Source organism: Bidens hawaiensis, unplaced genomic scaffold (assembly GCF_021521415.1).
Source record: "Bidens hawaiensis isolate Kalapana, Puna unplaced genomic scaffold, B.hawaiensis_p1.1 tig00028159_1, whole genome shotgun sequence".
NCBI classification, from domain to species: Eukaryota; Viridiplantae; Streptophyta; class Magnoliopsida; order Asterales; family Asteraceae; genus Bidens; species Bidens hawaiensis.
The window spans coordinates 12,930-29,812 of NW_027494582.1; the positions used below are offsets into that span (position 1 = coordinate 12,930).

The 16,883-nt window shown below is 43.1% G+C and overlaps 1 protein-coding gene and 1 pseudogene across 1 annotated transcript; one reads left to right on the forward strand and one right to left on the reverse strand.

The window, feature by feature from the left end:
• The first annotated feature begins 334 nt into the window (after positions 1-334).
• LOC143576443 (uncharacterized) lies at positions 335-1,048 on the forward strand. Its single transcript, XM_077060532.1, has 2 exons — positions 335-452; positions 669-1,048. Exons 1-2 carry the CDS (start codon positions 335-337, stop codon positions 1,046-1,048), a joined length of 498 nt encoding a protein of 165 aa, XP_076916647.1.
• A 1,774-nt stretch (positions 1,049-2,822) lies between these two features.
• On the reverse strand, positions 2,823-3,191 carry LOC143576444 (cysteine proteinase inhibitor 5 pseudogene; annotated as a pseudogene).
• Between the last annotated feature and the right edge of the window lie 13,692 nt (positions 3,192-16,883).

Sequence of the window (16,883 nt, forward strand, 5' to 3'; positions counted from 1 at the left end):
TATGTATATTTTTATATCCGTATAATGTAATTTAATACTTTTTATATATAAATTTATAAGTTTAAGGACCAAAATATATACTAGTAAAGAGGTTATTTGTTACACAAACTAATTAGCATCCTTTATGTAAAGTATGGAGAAATAGAGGGGTTAAATGTCAAAATACTTAAAGTTACTTAAACCCTAAAAGCTAACACACAAATTGTCTGCCGCTCTTTCTTCATTCTTTGATTCTTTCTGCTGCCACTCTTCTTCCTAATTTCCGGCAGGTTTCCGGCCATAACTCCAGATCCGGCACCGCTTTCTTCTTCTTCTTGATTTCCGGCAGTTATCTATGCCAGAAAAAGCAACCTCCTTATTAGATTCACCGCCGAAAATGGGCTTATCAGGCCAAACCGATAATCTCAGTGAGATCACCGATATTTCTGACTCAAAATATCGCCGATATATCGGTAAAAATCACCGATATTCTCGGAGCCGATATTAAAACCGATATTATATACCGATATGGTAGCCTATGACCGATAACCGATATATCGGTGATATATCATCGATATATCGGCCGATTTAACTGTATAGTGAAAAACTATTTGGTTTTTTGTTTCCTAAAAAGTTGAAGGCGCTTGATGAAACAAAACTTAAGTCATGTTGTTATACTCTTCCGAAAGCATTGAAGCATGGAGAAGAATCCGATATTGATGCCGATGAACTTATTTTGGAGTTGAGGTTGTTTGAGACATTTTTATCTAGTGATATTGTCACCCCTTTAGATGCTTTAAACAATGTAGTGCCACACGGTTTTTTTCCTAATGCGGTAAATGCATATCGAGTGTTGTTGACTATTCAGGTAACCGTGGCTTCGGCTGAAAAAAGCTTTTCAAAACTGAAGTTGTTGAAGACTTACATGCGATCCACAATGTCCCAAGAAAGACTTAACGGCTTGGCAATGATATCTATTGAGAGCGATGTGTTGGAAAGCACACATTATCAAGAATTGATCGAGAGTTTTGCTTCAAAAAATGCAAGGAGAGCATCGTGTTTCGTTTAGGTATTTAAATTAGATTATTTTGCTACAATATTTATGTTTTGTGTATTGAAATTACTATTATCATTGTTTGATTTACTTTTTATTTATGAGTTATCTAGTTTATTTTTTACTTAAGTCTTAAGGCCCGAATTTAGGCTCGCCTCTGGCTCAATTTTTTTAGCGTTTTTCGGAGCCGGCCCTGTCGTGGCATTTACTTAATGACCGCGGTTTTGATCCAACCTGTGACCGCCTTGTCCTCACCCTCCTCCACGAGTGGACTCACGATCATTGAATCGACTACTTGAGGATTCAGATCTATGAAACATAAGCTTACCTTTGGTTTCGGAATGCATGTCTTCTTCCTGAATCCGCTCCTCATATGCTTTTAAACGTCCCACCACATCTTTAAACTCAACAGTTTTGAGACCTAAAGTTTGTTCAAGAGAGGCAACAATTTGAATAAACTTACTTCGTTGTAGACTTGAAAGGAATTTCTTGACCATCTTAATTTCCTCGATCACCTCCCCTGAACTTGCTGCCTTCGACGCCGTACACGAGAGTTTAGCTACAAACTCATCAATGGTATCAGTCTCTTTCATCCTCAGACCATCAAACTCGGTCATGAGGGTTTCCAATCTTGCCTCCTTAACCTGATCAGCCCCCATATTGCGCGTCTTAATCGCATTCCAAATCTCCTTGGCCTACTCAAGATTACCTACTTGCATGGATTGTTGATTCCGGGATCGACTGATAATCAATGCAATTGCGATGTTGTTTTTATCATCATTAGTTACCCCCGGATCAATAGTATCCCAAACCTTATGCACGTTCAAGAGTACCTTCATTCGAATAGCCCATACCGTGTAATTGGTATTAGAGAGGTTAAGCTCTTTTCCGGTGATTGTCCTTCTAAAGCGTGTTTGATCAAAGTTATGATTGACGCGGAGCAAATGAAGACCTGCGATCAAGTTCCTCTATCGAATCAGAATTATCTTGCAAAAAGGAAATGGGAGTTGTGAAAGAATTCTTCATTGAGTTGGACCCCACCCCCACGTTACTATTTGCAAAAGAGTGTGATTGTTGTTTGCTAAAAAGCCAAGGTGTTTACCAATTCAAGAACGAATTGATAATAAAAACACAAACGAGAAGACGATATTTAGGGTAAACCTCTCGTATTATTATAATCAAGAAACTAGCTCAAAATTTGAATATAATAAACTGTATTCTTTCATTAATATAATAACCCTAATCATGGCTATTTATTTATAGGGTGAACCAAACTTGAAGAGTAAGTAATTATCAAATATATGGTCCTAATTGCAACCCCATAAACTCATTACAACATTAATGAATTCCATAAATCCAACCTGGTCACATATACGTGATGAGTCTAATAAGATTGAAATTACTAACAACTTGTATGTTGGTTTTGGCCATATCCTTTTGTTTTTATTATTTTCAATTTACTTTTCCTTTAACGACTAAATGTTACACTATATAATGTTTGAAGCATCAACCTTCTATTGGCTATTTCACACCTTAATCGCCTTACAATTACCAGCTCATCAAAATAGATATGACTTTTCCGTTTTACATGTAAAAATTAGAGAAAAAAAAAATAAAAAAAGGTATTCAATCTTTTTCTTGCAATTTAACCTTTAAATTATTATTGATAGCACAAGTGAAAAAGCTTTTCTTCCATCACAACATCTCTTCATAGTTTTTTACCAACAATTTAATTCCTGTGAAACATTTGTTTTATTTAATAGCACATAGAAAACAAAATAGCAACCTCTCATTCGATAATTTTAAATGATACAAGTATCCTAACATTTTCCCAAGGTTGTTCATAAACTAAAACTTCACAATTCTTAATGGACTTATTGTCTTCGATCTCAATCGTTAGCCGCCAATTCATGCCGCCAACAATTTGTGTGTCACCATTGATAACATGCTCAAACTTCAAAGTAGCATTCTTCTCCTTGTTGTGTTCTTCCACCGCAAACTTCCCGATGTCCATCACCACCGGATCATCTGGGCTCGCAATTTCTAGCCAATTGCCAACCGTCTTTTGACCGTTCTCTGCAAGAGAGACGCCTAGAAGAACACTTGTTATAAGAGGGAGGATGACCATAACATAAGTTACATGGTGGTTGTGTGTCATTGCCTATCAGATGATTTTAGAGGAGATCAACTCGAGCAAATAAGGATGTATGAAATGCATTATTGTTTTTATGGCTTTTAAAGAGTGAACTTAATTAGGCGAGAAATGAACAGCAAATGTCTTTATTGCATCATTAATATATACACACACACATGGGCATAGCTTATTTGGGGGGGGGGGGATCTGTAGGGTAAATTTACTCTACAGATGCCCCCAAGGGCAAGATAGGGGTGTACGCTGCATTCTTCGTTTATGGGAATCTCAGGTTCCCATTAACGAAGTTTGTATACCGTGTCTTGGAGAGGCACGGGGTGCATTTGACGGAGGTACACCCGATGGCGATCGCCAAGATCCGCCACTTTGAGTGGGTGTGCCTCATTCTGGGCGTGGAGCCCCATGTTGACCGGTTGATGACCTTCTATTCTTGGAGGTGCATCCAGGGGTGGTACACCTTGGTCAACCGGATCAAGGGGCTGAAGATCTGCGCAACCGAGCGCAGTCTTCGGTCGTGGAAGAGGGAGTTTTTTTATATCTCCGCTCGCGTCGTCCCGATAGCGATGACGTTTAAGAATGGGATAGCACTCCCCGCCCTTCACGCCCCAAACTACCAGGAGGCGGAATGGTTCGTCAAGATCTCCCGGATCCAGACTCCAGTGTACCGCTTTGCGGAGTCTGGGATGGTGATGCTTGGGTTGAGCCGGGTGTGGAAGGAGGCGTCACAGGTTCCCATCGTCCTCGAATACGGTTTGAACTCTGTCCCTTACGGTTTGCTTTGTCTTATTTGTTTATATAGGTTTGTCTTATAATTGTTTCTTTTATTTCAGAGGGGAACGACTTGCAGTCTCTCCTGCAGCCGCGGGAGAGTGATGGTCCCGCTCGGATGGGTACTCGTGCTCTCGATGAGAACGAGTTTCCCATCTTGGAGCAAATGAGGGATCGGTTTGTGGAGGTCTACCCGCCAGGCCACCCTATTCTGAGCGCCACGCGGCCAGGTAAGGCGTTATTCAACCCTCAACCTCTCAATGCTGAAACCTCTGCTGGAATTCCTCTAATCTTGTCATCTTCTGATGAGGAATCCGCAGATGGTCCTCCGTTGGTGCGGAAGAAGAAGGCTGCCGGCAGGAAGGGGAAGGCGAAGGTTGCCTCCACTGCCGATCCGGTGCATCGGTCTGATTCAGAGACCGAAAGCGAGGAGGTGGCGGGGAACCCTGGTGGTGCTAAGACCACTGCTCCGGAGGCTGAGACGACCGTCACCTCCGAGCTGCCCAGGACAACGACGGTGAGCGGCGTGAAGAGGCCGGCTCCATCGGGTTCGTCCCCGCCTGTTCGCACTTTTAGGCTCAAGAAAACCCGTAAGTACAAACTTCCTTTACTTTTTAACTTCATATATTTCCGCCATTATACTTATATCTTCTTTGTGCAGGCGTGGATGCTACCGCATTCCAGGGTGGAGCGGGGAGGAGCACCTCCGGACCCATGACGGTAGGCTTGGTCAACCTACCTGAGGCGATGACCCAGGCGGCTGCGCCTGCTTCAGTTGGTTCAGTTGCTCACCCAGTTGAGCCGACTGTTCCAACTGTGATGACATCTTCGCCGGCTGTCAGTGCCATATTTACTGAATCTTTCACTGAGCCGGCGGTGACTATTTCTGCGGGTACTTCCGCAGCGGCGACCACGGTTGTGAGTTCACCTCCGGTGAGTTCTACCACGGCGGCCTCTATGCCTCCTCCGACGTCGGCAGCTACGGCCGATCCTTCAGGTATGCTTGGGGCTTCTCGCCAACCTCTGCCTCCTTCCTATCTGCCTGACCTCTTGGATGGATTTCCCTTGGGTTCAGGTGATGGGTTTGGCGGCTATCGGCCTGTTGTCGACCCTACAGGTGCGTAGGGTTCTTTTGGCCTTTTTTTTTTTTTTTTTTTTTTTTTATATATCATCTTTTCCTAACTGCTTTTTGTTTTTTGCAGTGTCAGATTCCAATGAAGTGTATGTTCCACGATGGAACATCCGCCGAGGAACAACCCTTCGCACGCCTGTGGAGTGGGCTCGTCACGCAGCTCCCAGTGGTGCGTTGGGGGAAGCAATGGCTAGCTACCAGGAGGGTAGGCTAACCAACGAGCTTCGGATTCTCCTGGCCCGGATGCAGCCGCGCGTCGAGCTACTCTGTCGTGAAAACGACAAGTTAAAAGCAGCTCGTATTCAAGAAGTAGCTCAGGCGCGGGCTGTCCGGGAGGAGAACAAGAGGCTTACCGCAGTGGCTGCGGAAAAGGAGAAGGCCTTCAAGGCCCTCGAGGTTGAAGTTCAGGCCCGGCTCGAGGCCCGTTCCAAGGCTGCCCAAGCTGTTAACGAACAGCTTCGGCTGGCTAAGAAAACTGCACGGAACGCAACTGAGAGGGCCACCAAGGCTGAAGCTGTTGCTGAGCCTCTACGCCTCGAGAATGAGGAACTTAAAGCCAAACTAGAGGCGCTCCAACAGGCTCATGATGCCTTGGCGATGGAAGACGCCAAGAAGCTCCAAGAGATCTTGGACCAGAGGGGGGTGCTTGACCATACTGAGCGGAAGCTAAAGGGCGTTGAAGAGGCTGCGGCTAAAGAAGTGTTGCTTGCCAACCTCAACAAAAGTGAAGCCGAACACGCCCGTAACCAAGCTCAAGCCGCCCTCCAGGAGGCTCTGGTTGCCAAGGAATGGTTTCTTCGAGAAGCGTTGTCTCAGGTATGTTTAATTTCATTATATCTTTACCCTTTTCTTTGTAAATAGAAAAGGTTTTGATACTTGTATTTTTTCTTTTTGTAGGTTGTGCATCGGGTCTTCACGGATACGTCTTATGACGATGCTATGAGCGCAGCCCTCAACGCTTCTCATGAGGATGGGGAAAAGGCCGGCTTCCTGCTTGGTCTAGGGTTCGTTGAGAAAGGCATCCCGCCTTCCAACTTCCCTTTATTTGATGTGGATACTGAAGCTTTATATGACCAAGCAGTGAACCAGTATGCCGCCTTCCCGCATCCGGTGGTGGAAAAGGTGAACGAAGTTGCTGCTGCTGATGATGGGCTAGCTATCCTTAAAGCTTTCCTTGAACCGCCACGCTTTACTGATGGTGCGGGTCCAAGTGGAAGTGGTCCTGAAGCTTGATCCTGAAGATCCCTTTCCACCATTAGAGTAGATTTTTATTTTTGTATAGCTTCTTTTGTATGCGTGTATGCACCCAGCAATCTTTGTAATATTTGAATTTTGATGGAATAAAGATTATGTGCTAATTCCTTGCCTTGTTTATTTTACGCATGTTTTGATTTAACTTAGCAATTTCTTTAGTACTTAGATAAGTTAACTTTTTAACGTGGCAGATTATAAGTTTATGTTTCGCTTCCTCTTTCATGATTGTGCGGGTATGACCGTCACTTACACTTAGTAGGATGGCTAAACTTTACTTATATCTGTCCTGCGTGGAAGTTTTCCTCATCTTTTCCTTAGAAATTTTCTAAGTATTTTGAATAAGTTAGCCTTTGTACGCGCGGTTGTTAATAGGTTAATGTTCGGTTTCCTCTATCATGATTGTGCGGGTAGGACCGTCACTTTCATTTAGTGGTATGACTAAACTTTACCTATAACTGACCTGCGTGAAGGTTTTCCTTATCTTTTCTTTTGAAATTTTTACCGTTTTATGTGTTTATGCGGGTTTTGCCGCCTTCCACACGTAACGACTTACTTCTTCCCATATTTATGCGGTGAATACCGGCATATCAGTGTGGGAAGTTCGTAAGTATAAAGGTAAGGCTATCAACACATTGTGAAAGGAGAATCATTTCCATTAGAAGTGGCTCTAGGCCTTTTCTTTACAAGTTTGGAATTGATCTACATGTAACATTTGCGTAATTGAGCTCCATTCCATGTTCTTGGGATGGGAGTGCCATCGAGTCTTTCGAGCCGGTATGCGCCCTTTCCCAGAACTTCTTTGATAATGTATGGCCCTTCCCAGACCGGGGCCAGTTTTCCTGGGCGTTGTTGGTTCGAAGCCTCGTTGTTACGCAGTATGTAGTCTCCTACATTGAAGTTGCAGAGTTTTACCCGCGTGTTGTATTACTTTTGCATTTGTCGCTTGTAGTTCTCTTCACGCACTGCGGCTAAGTCTCTGCGTTCCTCGGTTAGCATAAGGTCTAACCGTCTTTCCGCATCATTGTCTTCTGGCTGAATCAAGAACCTTGGTGAGGGTAAACCAATTTCGACCGGGACCATGGCTTCAGTGCCATAAGTGAGACTGAACGGGGTTTCTCCCGTACTGGCCTTTTTCAGCGTTCTGTTTGCCCAAAGGACGTGTGGAAGCTCGTCCACCCGGCCGGATCTGTGTTCCAAGAGTCTTTTCTTTATGCCTTCGACGATGCTCTTATTTGCTCTTTCTACCTCACCATTATCCTGCGGGTGCGCCACTGAGGTAAAGGTGTGGGTGATTTGAAGTTCTTCCAGCCACTTTTGTAGCTTCTTGTCAGCAAAGTTGGTGCCGTTATCGCTCACCAAATTCTGTGGAAGTCCAAAACGACAAATAATAAATTCCCAAATAAATTTTTGATATGTTTCGCGGTTGTTTGGGCTAAGGGTTTTGCTTCTATCCACTTGGTGAAGTAGTCGATGGCTACCACTAGGAACTGAACATTTCCTGCTGCTGTAGGAAATGGGCCTGCCACATCGATGGCCCACTTCTGAAATGGCCATGAAGAGGTGACTGGAACAAGTTCATTCTTCGGGCGATGCGTGTTGGGTGCGTAGAGCTAACAAGACCTACACTTTCTGATGTATGCCAGCGCATCCGTATGCATCCCCGGCCAAAAGTATCCCGTGTTGTTTAGCTTAGCTACAACAGCGCGTGGACCTGCGTGTACTCCACAGATGCCTTCGTGTACTTCCCTTAGGAGGTAGTCAGCATCTTGGTTGTCCACACATCTTAAGAGTGGGCCAAGAAAGTTACGTCTGTAAAGGATGTCATCGATGAGTTGATAATTCAATGTTTTACAGCGTAGTTTTCTTGCCTGTGTTTTTGACTCTGGTAGTATACCTGCCGCAAGGTAATTTATTATGGGTGTCATCCACGTTTCTGTGCCGGTTTGGATGACACAAATTTCCTTGTGCGGGACTGAAGGTGCCTCGAGGAGTTCAATGCGGATGTCCTTTCCCAAGTGGGTGAAGGCTAATGATGCAAGCTTGCTTAACGCATCCGCAGATTTGTTTTCACTACGCTTGACGTGTATGACTTTGCAATCGTTAAAATCGCGCATAAGGGTTTTTGCTTGTGCGAGGTACAGGGCCATTGTGTCGTTCACGGCCGTGTACGTCCCGTTGATTTGGTTGGCTACTAACATGGAATCCACGTGGGCTTCCAAGTATTTAACTCCCATCTTACGCGCAATTCTCAGCCCGGCCAAGAATGCTTCATACTCGGCTTCGTTATTCGTACTTGGAAAATCCAGTCGAATAGCGTAAGTGTATTCTTGTCCTGCTGGGTTGGTTAGTTTCAGCCCTGCGCCTGAACCCTCGTTACTGGCTGCTCCATCAGTGTAGAGTCGCCAGACATCATTGATGTCCTGTGCTGGAGAGGGTTGAGCCTCTTCCTGGCACTCTTTTTCCCGCGATGCAGGCACTTCCGCAATAAAGTCGGCCAAAACCTAGCCTTTTATGGCTGGTCTTGGCTTATACTTTATCGCATATTCCCCCAACTCAATTGCCCATTTGGCTAGGCGTCCCGATAACTCGGGTTTGCGTAGAACGTTTGCAAGTTTGAAGTTGGAGAGAATGGTGATTGGGTGACCCTGGAAATATCGTCTTAACCTGCGTGAAGCGTGTATAAGTGCTAAGACTAATTTTTCGAGGGTAGAGTACCGGGTTTCTACGTCTGTTAGGATACGGCTGACATAATAGATTGGCATCTGGATGCCTTTCCGTTCAACTAGCAGGACCGCCCCGGTTGCTCTATCTGTTGCGGAAAGGTATAGGATTAACCCTCCCCCCCCCCCCGCTTCTGGTGCTGTGAGCGTTGGGAGTTCGATCAAGCGTGACCAAATCTCCTGAAAAGCTGCTTCCGCTTTTGGTGTCCAGGGGAAGTGCGTTTTCTTTAAACAGTTTCTCAACGTTGACACGAAAGGAAACGACTTATCCGTGTGGATTGCCAAAAAGCGATTAAGTGCGACTAGTCGTCCATTCAGTGTCTGAGCCTGTTTGATGGTAGTAGGTGATTCCATATTTATAATGGCTTAGACCTTTTCAGGGTTCGCTCTGAAGCCATCTTTAGTGACGATGACCCCAAGAACTTCCCTTCTTCCATTCCAAAGGCACACTTGCTCGGGTTGAGCTTCATGTTTATCTTCCTGAGCGTGTTGAAAGTTTCTTCGATGTCTTTCAACATTGCTTCTGCGTCAGGGCTTTTGATGACCAAGTCATCCATGTAGACTTCCAAGTTCCTCCCAATTTGGGCATGAAATTGGTTGTCCATCAGGCGTTGGTATGTGGACCCGGCATTCTTAAGTCCAAATGGCATCATTTGATAACAAAATGTGCCATCGGGCGTCCGAAAAGCGGTTTTGTCCTGATCATCAACGGCCATGTGGATTTGATGGTACCCCTTATACGCATCCAGGAAGCATTTAAGGCGAAACGGTGCTAACGAATCCACCTTAAGATCAATTTCGGGTAACGGATAACAATCTTTGGGGCATGCTTTGTTTAAGTCCTTGAAATCTATGCACATGCGCCATTGTTTGTTATTCTTCGGTACCATAACGGGATTTGCAACCCATGTTTGATATCTGCTAACGCGTACGATGCCTGCGTCAAGGAGTTCCTTGACTTGGGTTCTACACGCGTTAGTTTGTTCTGGCCCCATTACTCTGCGCTTTTGTACGACTGGCGTAACAGCCGGATCGCACTTGAGCTTATGCTCTGCCTTACTTCGGGGTACACCAGTCATGTCAGCTGGTGTCCACGCGAAGATGTCAGCGTTTTTCTGTAGTAAGCGTTTGAGTAAGGTGCGCGTGGGATCAACGACTGTTGGGCCAATGGTAACGGCCTGGTCAGGGTATTTGCCATTGAAGGCCCATCTTTCCGGTTCGGTGATGGTTGGTTTAGCCATCTTTGGTTTGGGTTTAGATGAGACAGATGCGATGCATACCTGGGGAATGCCGGTGATCATCGCTACACCCTTAGCTGTTGGCCATCCCATCATTCCGTGGACTGAAGATACCACAGCGTTGAATCTTGCCATTCCGTCTCTCCCGAAGAGAATGTCGTATGTGTGGTGTGGCTTCCTCATCACGACAAAATCCACATCTTCTGTGCGTGAGTGATTCCCGTCCGTAAGAGTGACGAGGAAAGATAGGATACCCAGGGGGGTGTTTGTGCTGCCGTCGAACCCTTCCATCGAGGCGTAGACCGTTTCCAAGCGTTCCTTGTCTTCGTCATCTAGCTTGTCGAAGAACTGCCTGTACATCACCGTTGACGAGGCGCCGTTGTCAGCAAGAGTGCGAGAAGTGATGTAGTGCCCCAGCTGGCTTTTGATGACGATAGGGCCTTCTTTGCTGGGTCCTCCTGGCACTCGCGGGAAGGGCACCTCAGCTTCCTTCCACGCGCATGGTTCTGTCGCTCGCCTTTTTCTTCCTCTGATGTTGCCATGAACCATGTTGATGCTGATGTCAATGGGCTTTCGTCCGTTGCCTCTGTACCGGTTATAATTCCTTCCTCCCTTCTTGATTGATGCCACAAGGTGTGCAAGTCTTCCATCCTTGACGAATGTTTCAACAATATCCTTCAAGGATGTACACTCCTCCGTACTATGACCCTTTGTCCCGTGGAAGTCACAGGATTTGCTTTGATCCGCATTAGGTCGCTGCCGGATCATTGGAGCCTTTGGCCATGGTAGTTTTTCTGTGGCAAATATCTCCGTGACGCTTTTGGTGAGTGGCGTCCACCGGTGTTTTCGGCTTGGAAGGTGTGTGTTATCCCTTCCGCCAACAAGAGGGCGAGAGCTGGATGAGGTGTCAAAGTTTACCCTTGACTGCCAAATACCTAGCTTCCTCTTTTTGTTCTGCCGGGCGATCCGAACATTGTTTTCTCTAGTCCTTTGCGTGTAGAGGTGTGTACTCTGGGGAAGATCCCTTCCCAGTTGCTTCTCTGTCTCGGCAAAGCGCTTGGCCGCCGTTATGATGGCATCCCATGTGGATGGCATGCCGTCCTTACCCGTCAATGTGCGGATAAGCTCTGGGTATTCGGCGCCCTGGATGAAAGCGGCGCGAACAAGATCTTCACTTATGTTGCCCAGACTCAGCTTTTTGGAGTTGAAGCGAGTGATGAAGTCTAGTAAAGATTCATCCTCCTCTCTAACGCAGTTGAGGATCGTCCACTGTTCTTCAGTATATTTCCTCTGTTGGCTGAACTTGTTCTGAAAGTCCGCCCAATCATAGATGTGGTGGACCGGTAAACGATCGAACCATGCCCTGGCCGCCCCAACCAGTGTCATCTGGAACATATAACACCACGTGGGTTCCGTCCAGTTGCTGACGGTTGCCCCCGCAATGAATCTGTTCAAGTGATCGTCTGGGTCGGATAGGCCATCATAAGTGCCGATGTTGGACATTTGTTTGGCACTTCTCGGGGCGATTGCTTCCGCAATGTCCCTTGTAAACTTGGACTTTCCTGCATTTGCAGCAGTTGGTCTAAAGGTTTTGGAGAAGTCACGTGGGTTTCTCCCCGCGTTCGTTGGTTTAAAGGTTTCTCCAAAATTCCTTGTCGGTTGGAAGTCCGTTTCCTTACGCTTCCCTTTCGCCTTATGGCGAGGGTTTGCGTCGGTATCGGATTCTTCCCGCTCATCGTCCGAGTACTCGCACTCACTGTTCATGTTGAGATGTTGGCGAGTACTGCCGAATTCGTCAGCCTGTTGAAGTGAACGCAAGCGTTCATCCAACTCAGCTTGGAACTCTTTCTGACGTGCTTCGGCCCACGCCTTAACTTGATCGAGTGTTTGGCGAGGGAGCCTCGTCCGTTTCTCCAACTGGGCATCAGTGAACCCCAGTGAAATATTGTTTACTGCACTTGTCCCGGCTTGGGTAACCGGGGTAGTGTTCGTAAAATTTGTATAACCGCCGGTGTTCCCCCCAGTTGCTGGGGTTGTGGTTACCGGGGTTTCTTGGTCACTTACTGGCTTTGGGACCAGAGTAACGTTGACCATTTCTTCAGAAATTTTGAAAAAACTAAGAATTAGTTCTAGCTTTTATGCACGGATGGCGCCAATGAAGAAACACTAATCGACCCCGGGCAGATTACGGATAATCTGGGGGTTAAGTAATGTTTTCCACGAGGGTTAGGTCCGGCAAAGAAGGATGTTCTTCGGATGACCTGCAAAACAAACACCGTGAGCTCGTCACTGAGAAGGGGGGGTTCCTCCTTGTGACCACCCTCCGGCGTGAGAATCAGACTAGATTACTCTGAATATAAGTGTATATTGAGAGAAATAGCTAGTGAAGGTAAAATACCAGATGATCCTACCGTTCCAAGGTGTTAGAGTATTTATAGCCGAAGGTAGGTTTCCAAGAAGGTACAGCCGGCTGAATAGTATTCCTGTTCTACCAACAGTGGGTTACGCACAAGCCATGCTGGTTGGTGGATAGGCTGCGGCTGATAGTGACAAGGCCGGCTGTATACTGTTCCTTTACTGCCGGCTATGCACTGTTCCACCAACTGTAGGCTACGCACGTCCCACAGTGAGGGTTGGTGAGTAGGCAGCGGCTAATAGTGACAGTACTAGAGGGTGCTTCTCGTACTGTTGTCGGTGAGCTGTCACCCTGTGATTGGTTCAAGGGCTGTTTTGGTCAGATCTTGTCTATTTTGCCCATACCTTGGCAGGTATAGTGCAAAAGATCTTCCAGAAGCATACGGACTGGCTCATTTGGGCGGGAGTATTCCCGCCCTGCTCATTCCTTCAGGTGACTACTGAATTATTGAGAGCTAAGTGCCTTGTGCGTGTAGCCTTGCTGCGCAGGTGGCCTTCCCTGATGGCTTGTATCCGCAGCTGCGGGAACAGGCGGAGTACTTCACCATTGGGAGGCATTTCCTGCGGGAACAGCTTGCGTACTGCGCGTAAGGACGTAACGTCTCTGAGCATGGTGGGTCCTGCGGATCCAGTTGGTTTCTGCGCAGACGTCTCTCTTCAAGGTGAGTCCTGCGGGTCCAACTGGGCTCTGCTGGGACCTACCTCTTCAATTATTGTTTATATGGCTTTTAAAGAGTAAACTTAATTAGGCGAGAAATGAACAGCAAATGTCTTTATTGCATTATTAGTATATACACACACACATGGGCATAGCTTATTTGGGGCTGTAGGGTAAATTTACTTGCTTTTGTCCGAAAAATTTTTACATGGTATAAGTTGACCCGTTTTCGTTCGAAAATATTTATACTGTGGTCCATCCTAGTTTCGTCCAAATGACGAAAACTAGGCGACTGCATACACATATATATATATTATATATTATATGTATAAATACAATAGTCACACGTTTTTCCCATGCAAATAAAAAGATAGTCAACCTTATTTATGGCATAAGTTTGGTGTTGACAGATATTTGGTATTAAATATCTATAGTTTTAATGTGTTATTATTGCAACAAATGATCAACTAAATTCATTAAATGCTAACATAAATGTGCATTAAAGAAATTCATATTAATTAATTCTATAGGTAAATAATTCAACTGTAGAATATATGTTGTTCATGAACCAGACTAAATGGGGAACATAACCGGTTCAGGTGTGTCTGTTTGAATCATTTTCATTCAAACCAGGTTACAGTTAAAGACTTAGTTTCAAAGATTTTCCTTTTTTATTTTCAATATCTCATGACCAGACTACATATGCTAATTAGATTTTAAAGAATAAGATGTGATGCCAAATTTGATTCAAAGCTTAAAGCGGTTGATACACAAAATAGGATGCTCTTAAATGAGTAATTATGATATTTATAACGCTAATAAAGAAAGTGTATTCATAAATAAGAATTACATTTAATTGTGTATATTATAATTTATTTTTCTTGTGTTGACAGGTATTTGGTATATAATAAATATGTTATTATTTCAACAAATGATCAACTAAGTCTATTTTTTTTAAACAACTATTTTTTTTCACATATTTTATCCTATGTTTCATGTTAAAGTAAGGCTGGAACTCATTATTATTTAGTTGTAAGTCAACAATCAACTAAATCTATTAAATGCTAACATAAATGTGTATTAAAGAAATTCAAGTTAATTAATTCTCTACGTAAATAGTTCAAGTATAGAATATTTCAAGTATATATATATATATATATATATATATATATGGGTGAGTTATTGTACAATAATGGTTTATTGTACATTACGTGGGCGACCTCCAGAGCGTTGGATTAGAAAACGTGCGGTGGCAGTTTCGTAAATAATCCACACTAGCTCATGATCAAATTCATCGATTACAAATCCATTCTGATCCAAATTCTGAACTCATCGCACTATCTCTTCTAATTTCTAAATCCTAATCAGAGCTTAAAGTATGAAATTTCTAAAGTCAAAAACCAAAATCAAAATGAAACGTTGTTAAACATCAATAATCTTCAAAATTGATCAAAAAATGATGATTTAATTAATTAAATTGTGTGTATAAGGATTTAGATTCATCAATCGATTATGAAATTGTAAAATACTATACTCAATTGAGCTCTGATTACGGTTCAAAATATTACGTTTAAACGTTCTAAACAAAATTGAAGACACTAAAACGTTCTGACCAAAACGTACGCCTTTAAGCGTTCAAGTTAAGCGTTCTGACAAAAAACGAACACCTTTAAACGTTCTAAACAATATTAAACGTTCTGACCAAAACACACAACTTTAAACATTCAAGTTTAGAAGTTCAGAACAAAAAGTTTAGAAGTTCAGAACCCTCGTCAGAGCTCAGATCTGAAATTAAATTATTTGTAAGATGAAATTGAACGCTGAAATCACTTCATATAATCTAGTAATCATCAAAAAATCATCAATCGACCATCGATTTCATCATATGAACAAATCTGTAACGCATTTAAAGTTCTACAAATGGTATCCGCAAATGGCATATTTCAATTCAATTTAACTAAAGTGGTGTCTGCAAATGGCGTCGGTGGCGATGGTTGAATCGGCGCAACGGTTAATTGGAATGGAAACGAATTGAAATAATTTACAAATTTTCCGCCGCGTGTTTTTTGAAATCAAGGGTTAAGACTTAAGAGTGCCGCGTACGTAATGTACGATAAGAGATTATTGTATCAGATCCTTTATCTATATATGTAGTCCATTGACCAGACTAAATGAGGGAACATAACTGGTTCAGTTATGTTTGTTTGAATTGTTTTCACTTAAACCTGATTATAGTTCACACTAAGTTTCAACCTTTCTTTGTTTTTTTTTTTCAAGATCTCGTTACTCGGCTATGCATGGTAATCAGATTTTGGACAATCAGATGTGGTGTCAAATTTGATTCAAAGCTTAAAGTGGTTGATATAGAAAATAAGATGTTCGAGTAAATATGATATTTATAACACTAATACAGAGGATGTATTCATAATATAATAATTACATTTAATTGTGTATATTATAATTTATTTTCCGGCCGTTGGTATGTAGGTAATGTTTATAGTTTTACCTATATTGGGTTTTTTACACGCACGCTTATCGACATACACCAGGATCTTTCTTGAAAAATTGTTATTGGTGAAAATCTTTTAATTTGTTGGGATACTATATTATTATTATTATTATTATTATTATTATTATTATTATTATTATTATTATTATCATCTAAACGACAACTCATACAATCTGTAACGCTTATCGACATACACCAAGATCTTCCCCGAAAAATTGTTATTGGTGAAAATCTTCTAATTTGTTGGGATACTCTATTATTATTATTATTATTATTATTATTATTATTAGTATCTAAACGACAACTCATACAATCTGTAACACCAGTTAGAGAGGATGGAGTCATCCCGTTTTCGCAGCTCTATTATTAGTTAATTGAAATTGAATTATAAAGTTCACATTTATTACACTCATATAAAGAGTCACAACTTAATTAGGTAAATGTAAAACTTTATAGTATACAATAATAAAAAAAAAAAGAAAGCACACACACAAGAGAAAAGGCTTGCTTTTCATTAACGATGGAAATTTCAAATCACAAATACATAAATACGATGATGCAAACCAAGTATGCATGAAATTTAACAATTTAACACCAAAGCCACATGACGTTTCTATCCGTCACTGCTACATAAAACCAAAAAACATAATTAGTTGAACAAATTGTAAAAATGCTATCGACTAAACGATCTTGAAATCGATTAGTTTTGTAACATTTTGCCAAGGTTGCTCGAAAACAAGAACCTCACAGGTCTTGACCACTTTCACATCTTCTACCTCGAGGGTTAGCCGCCAGTTCATTCCACCAACAATTTGGGTGTCACCTTTGACTACTCTCTCAAAGGTCAAACTACTGTTGGTATTTTTATTGTGTTGATCTACCGCAAACTCTCCGACCTCAATCACTGCAGGATCATCTGGACTCGCGATCTCTAGCCAGTTACCAACCGTCTTTTGGCCAAGTTCGGCTAAGCAAATATCAATAAAGAGGTTAGAGAAAAGAAG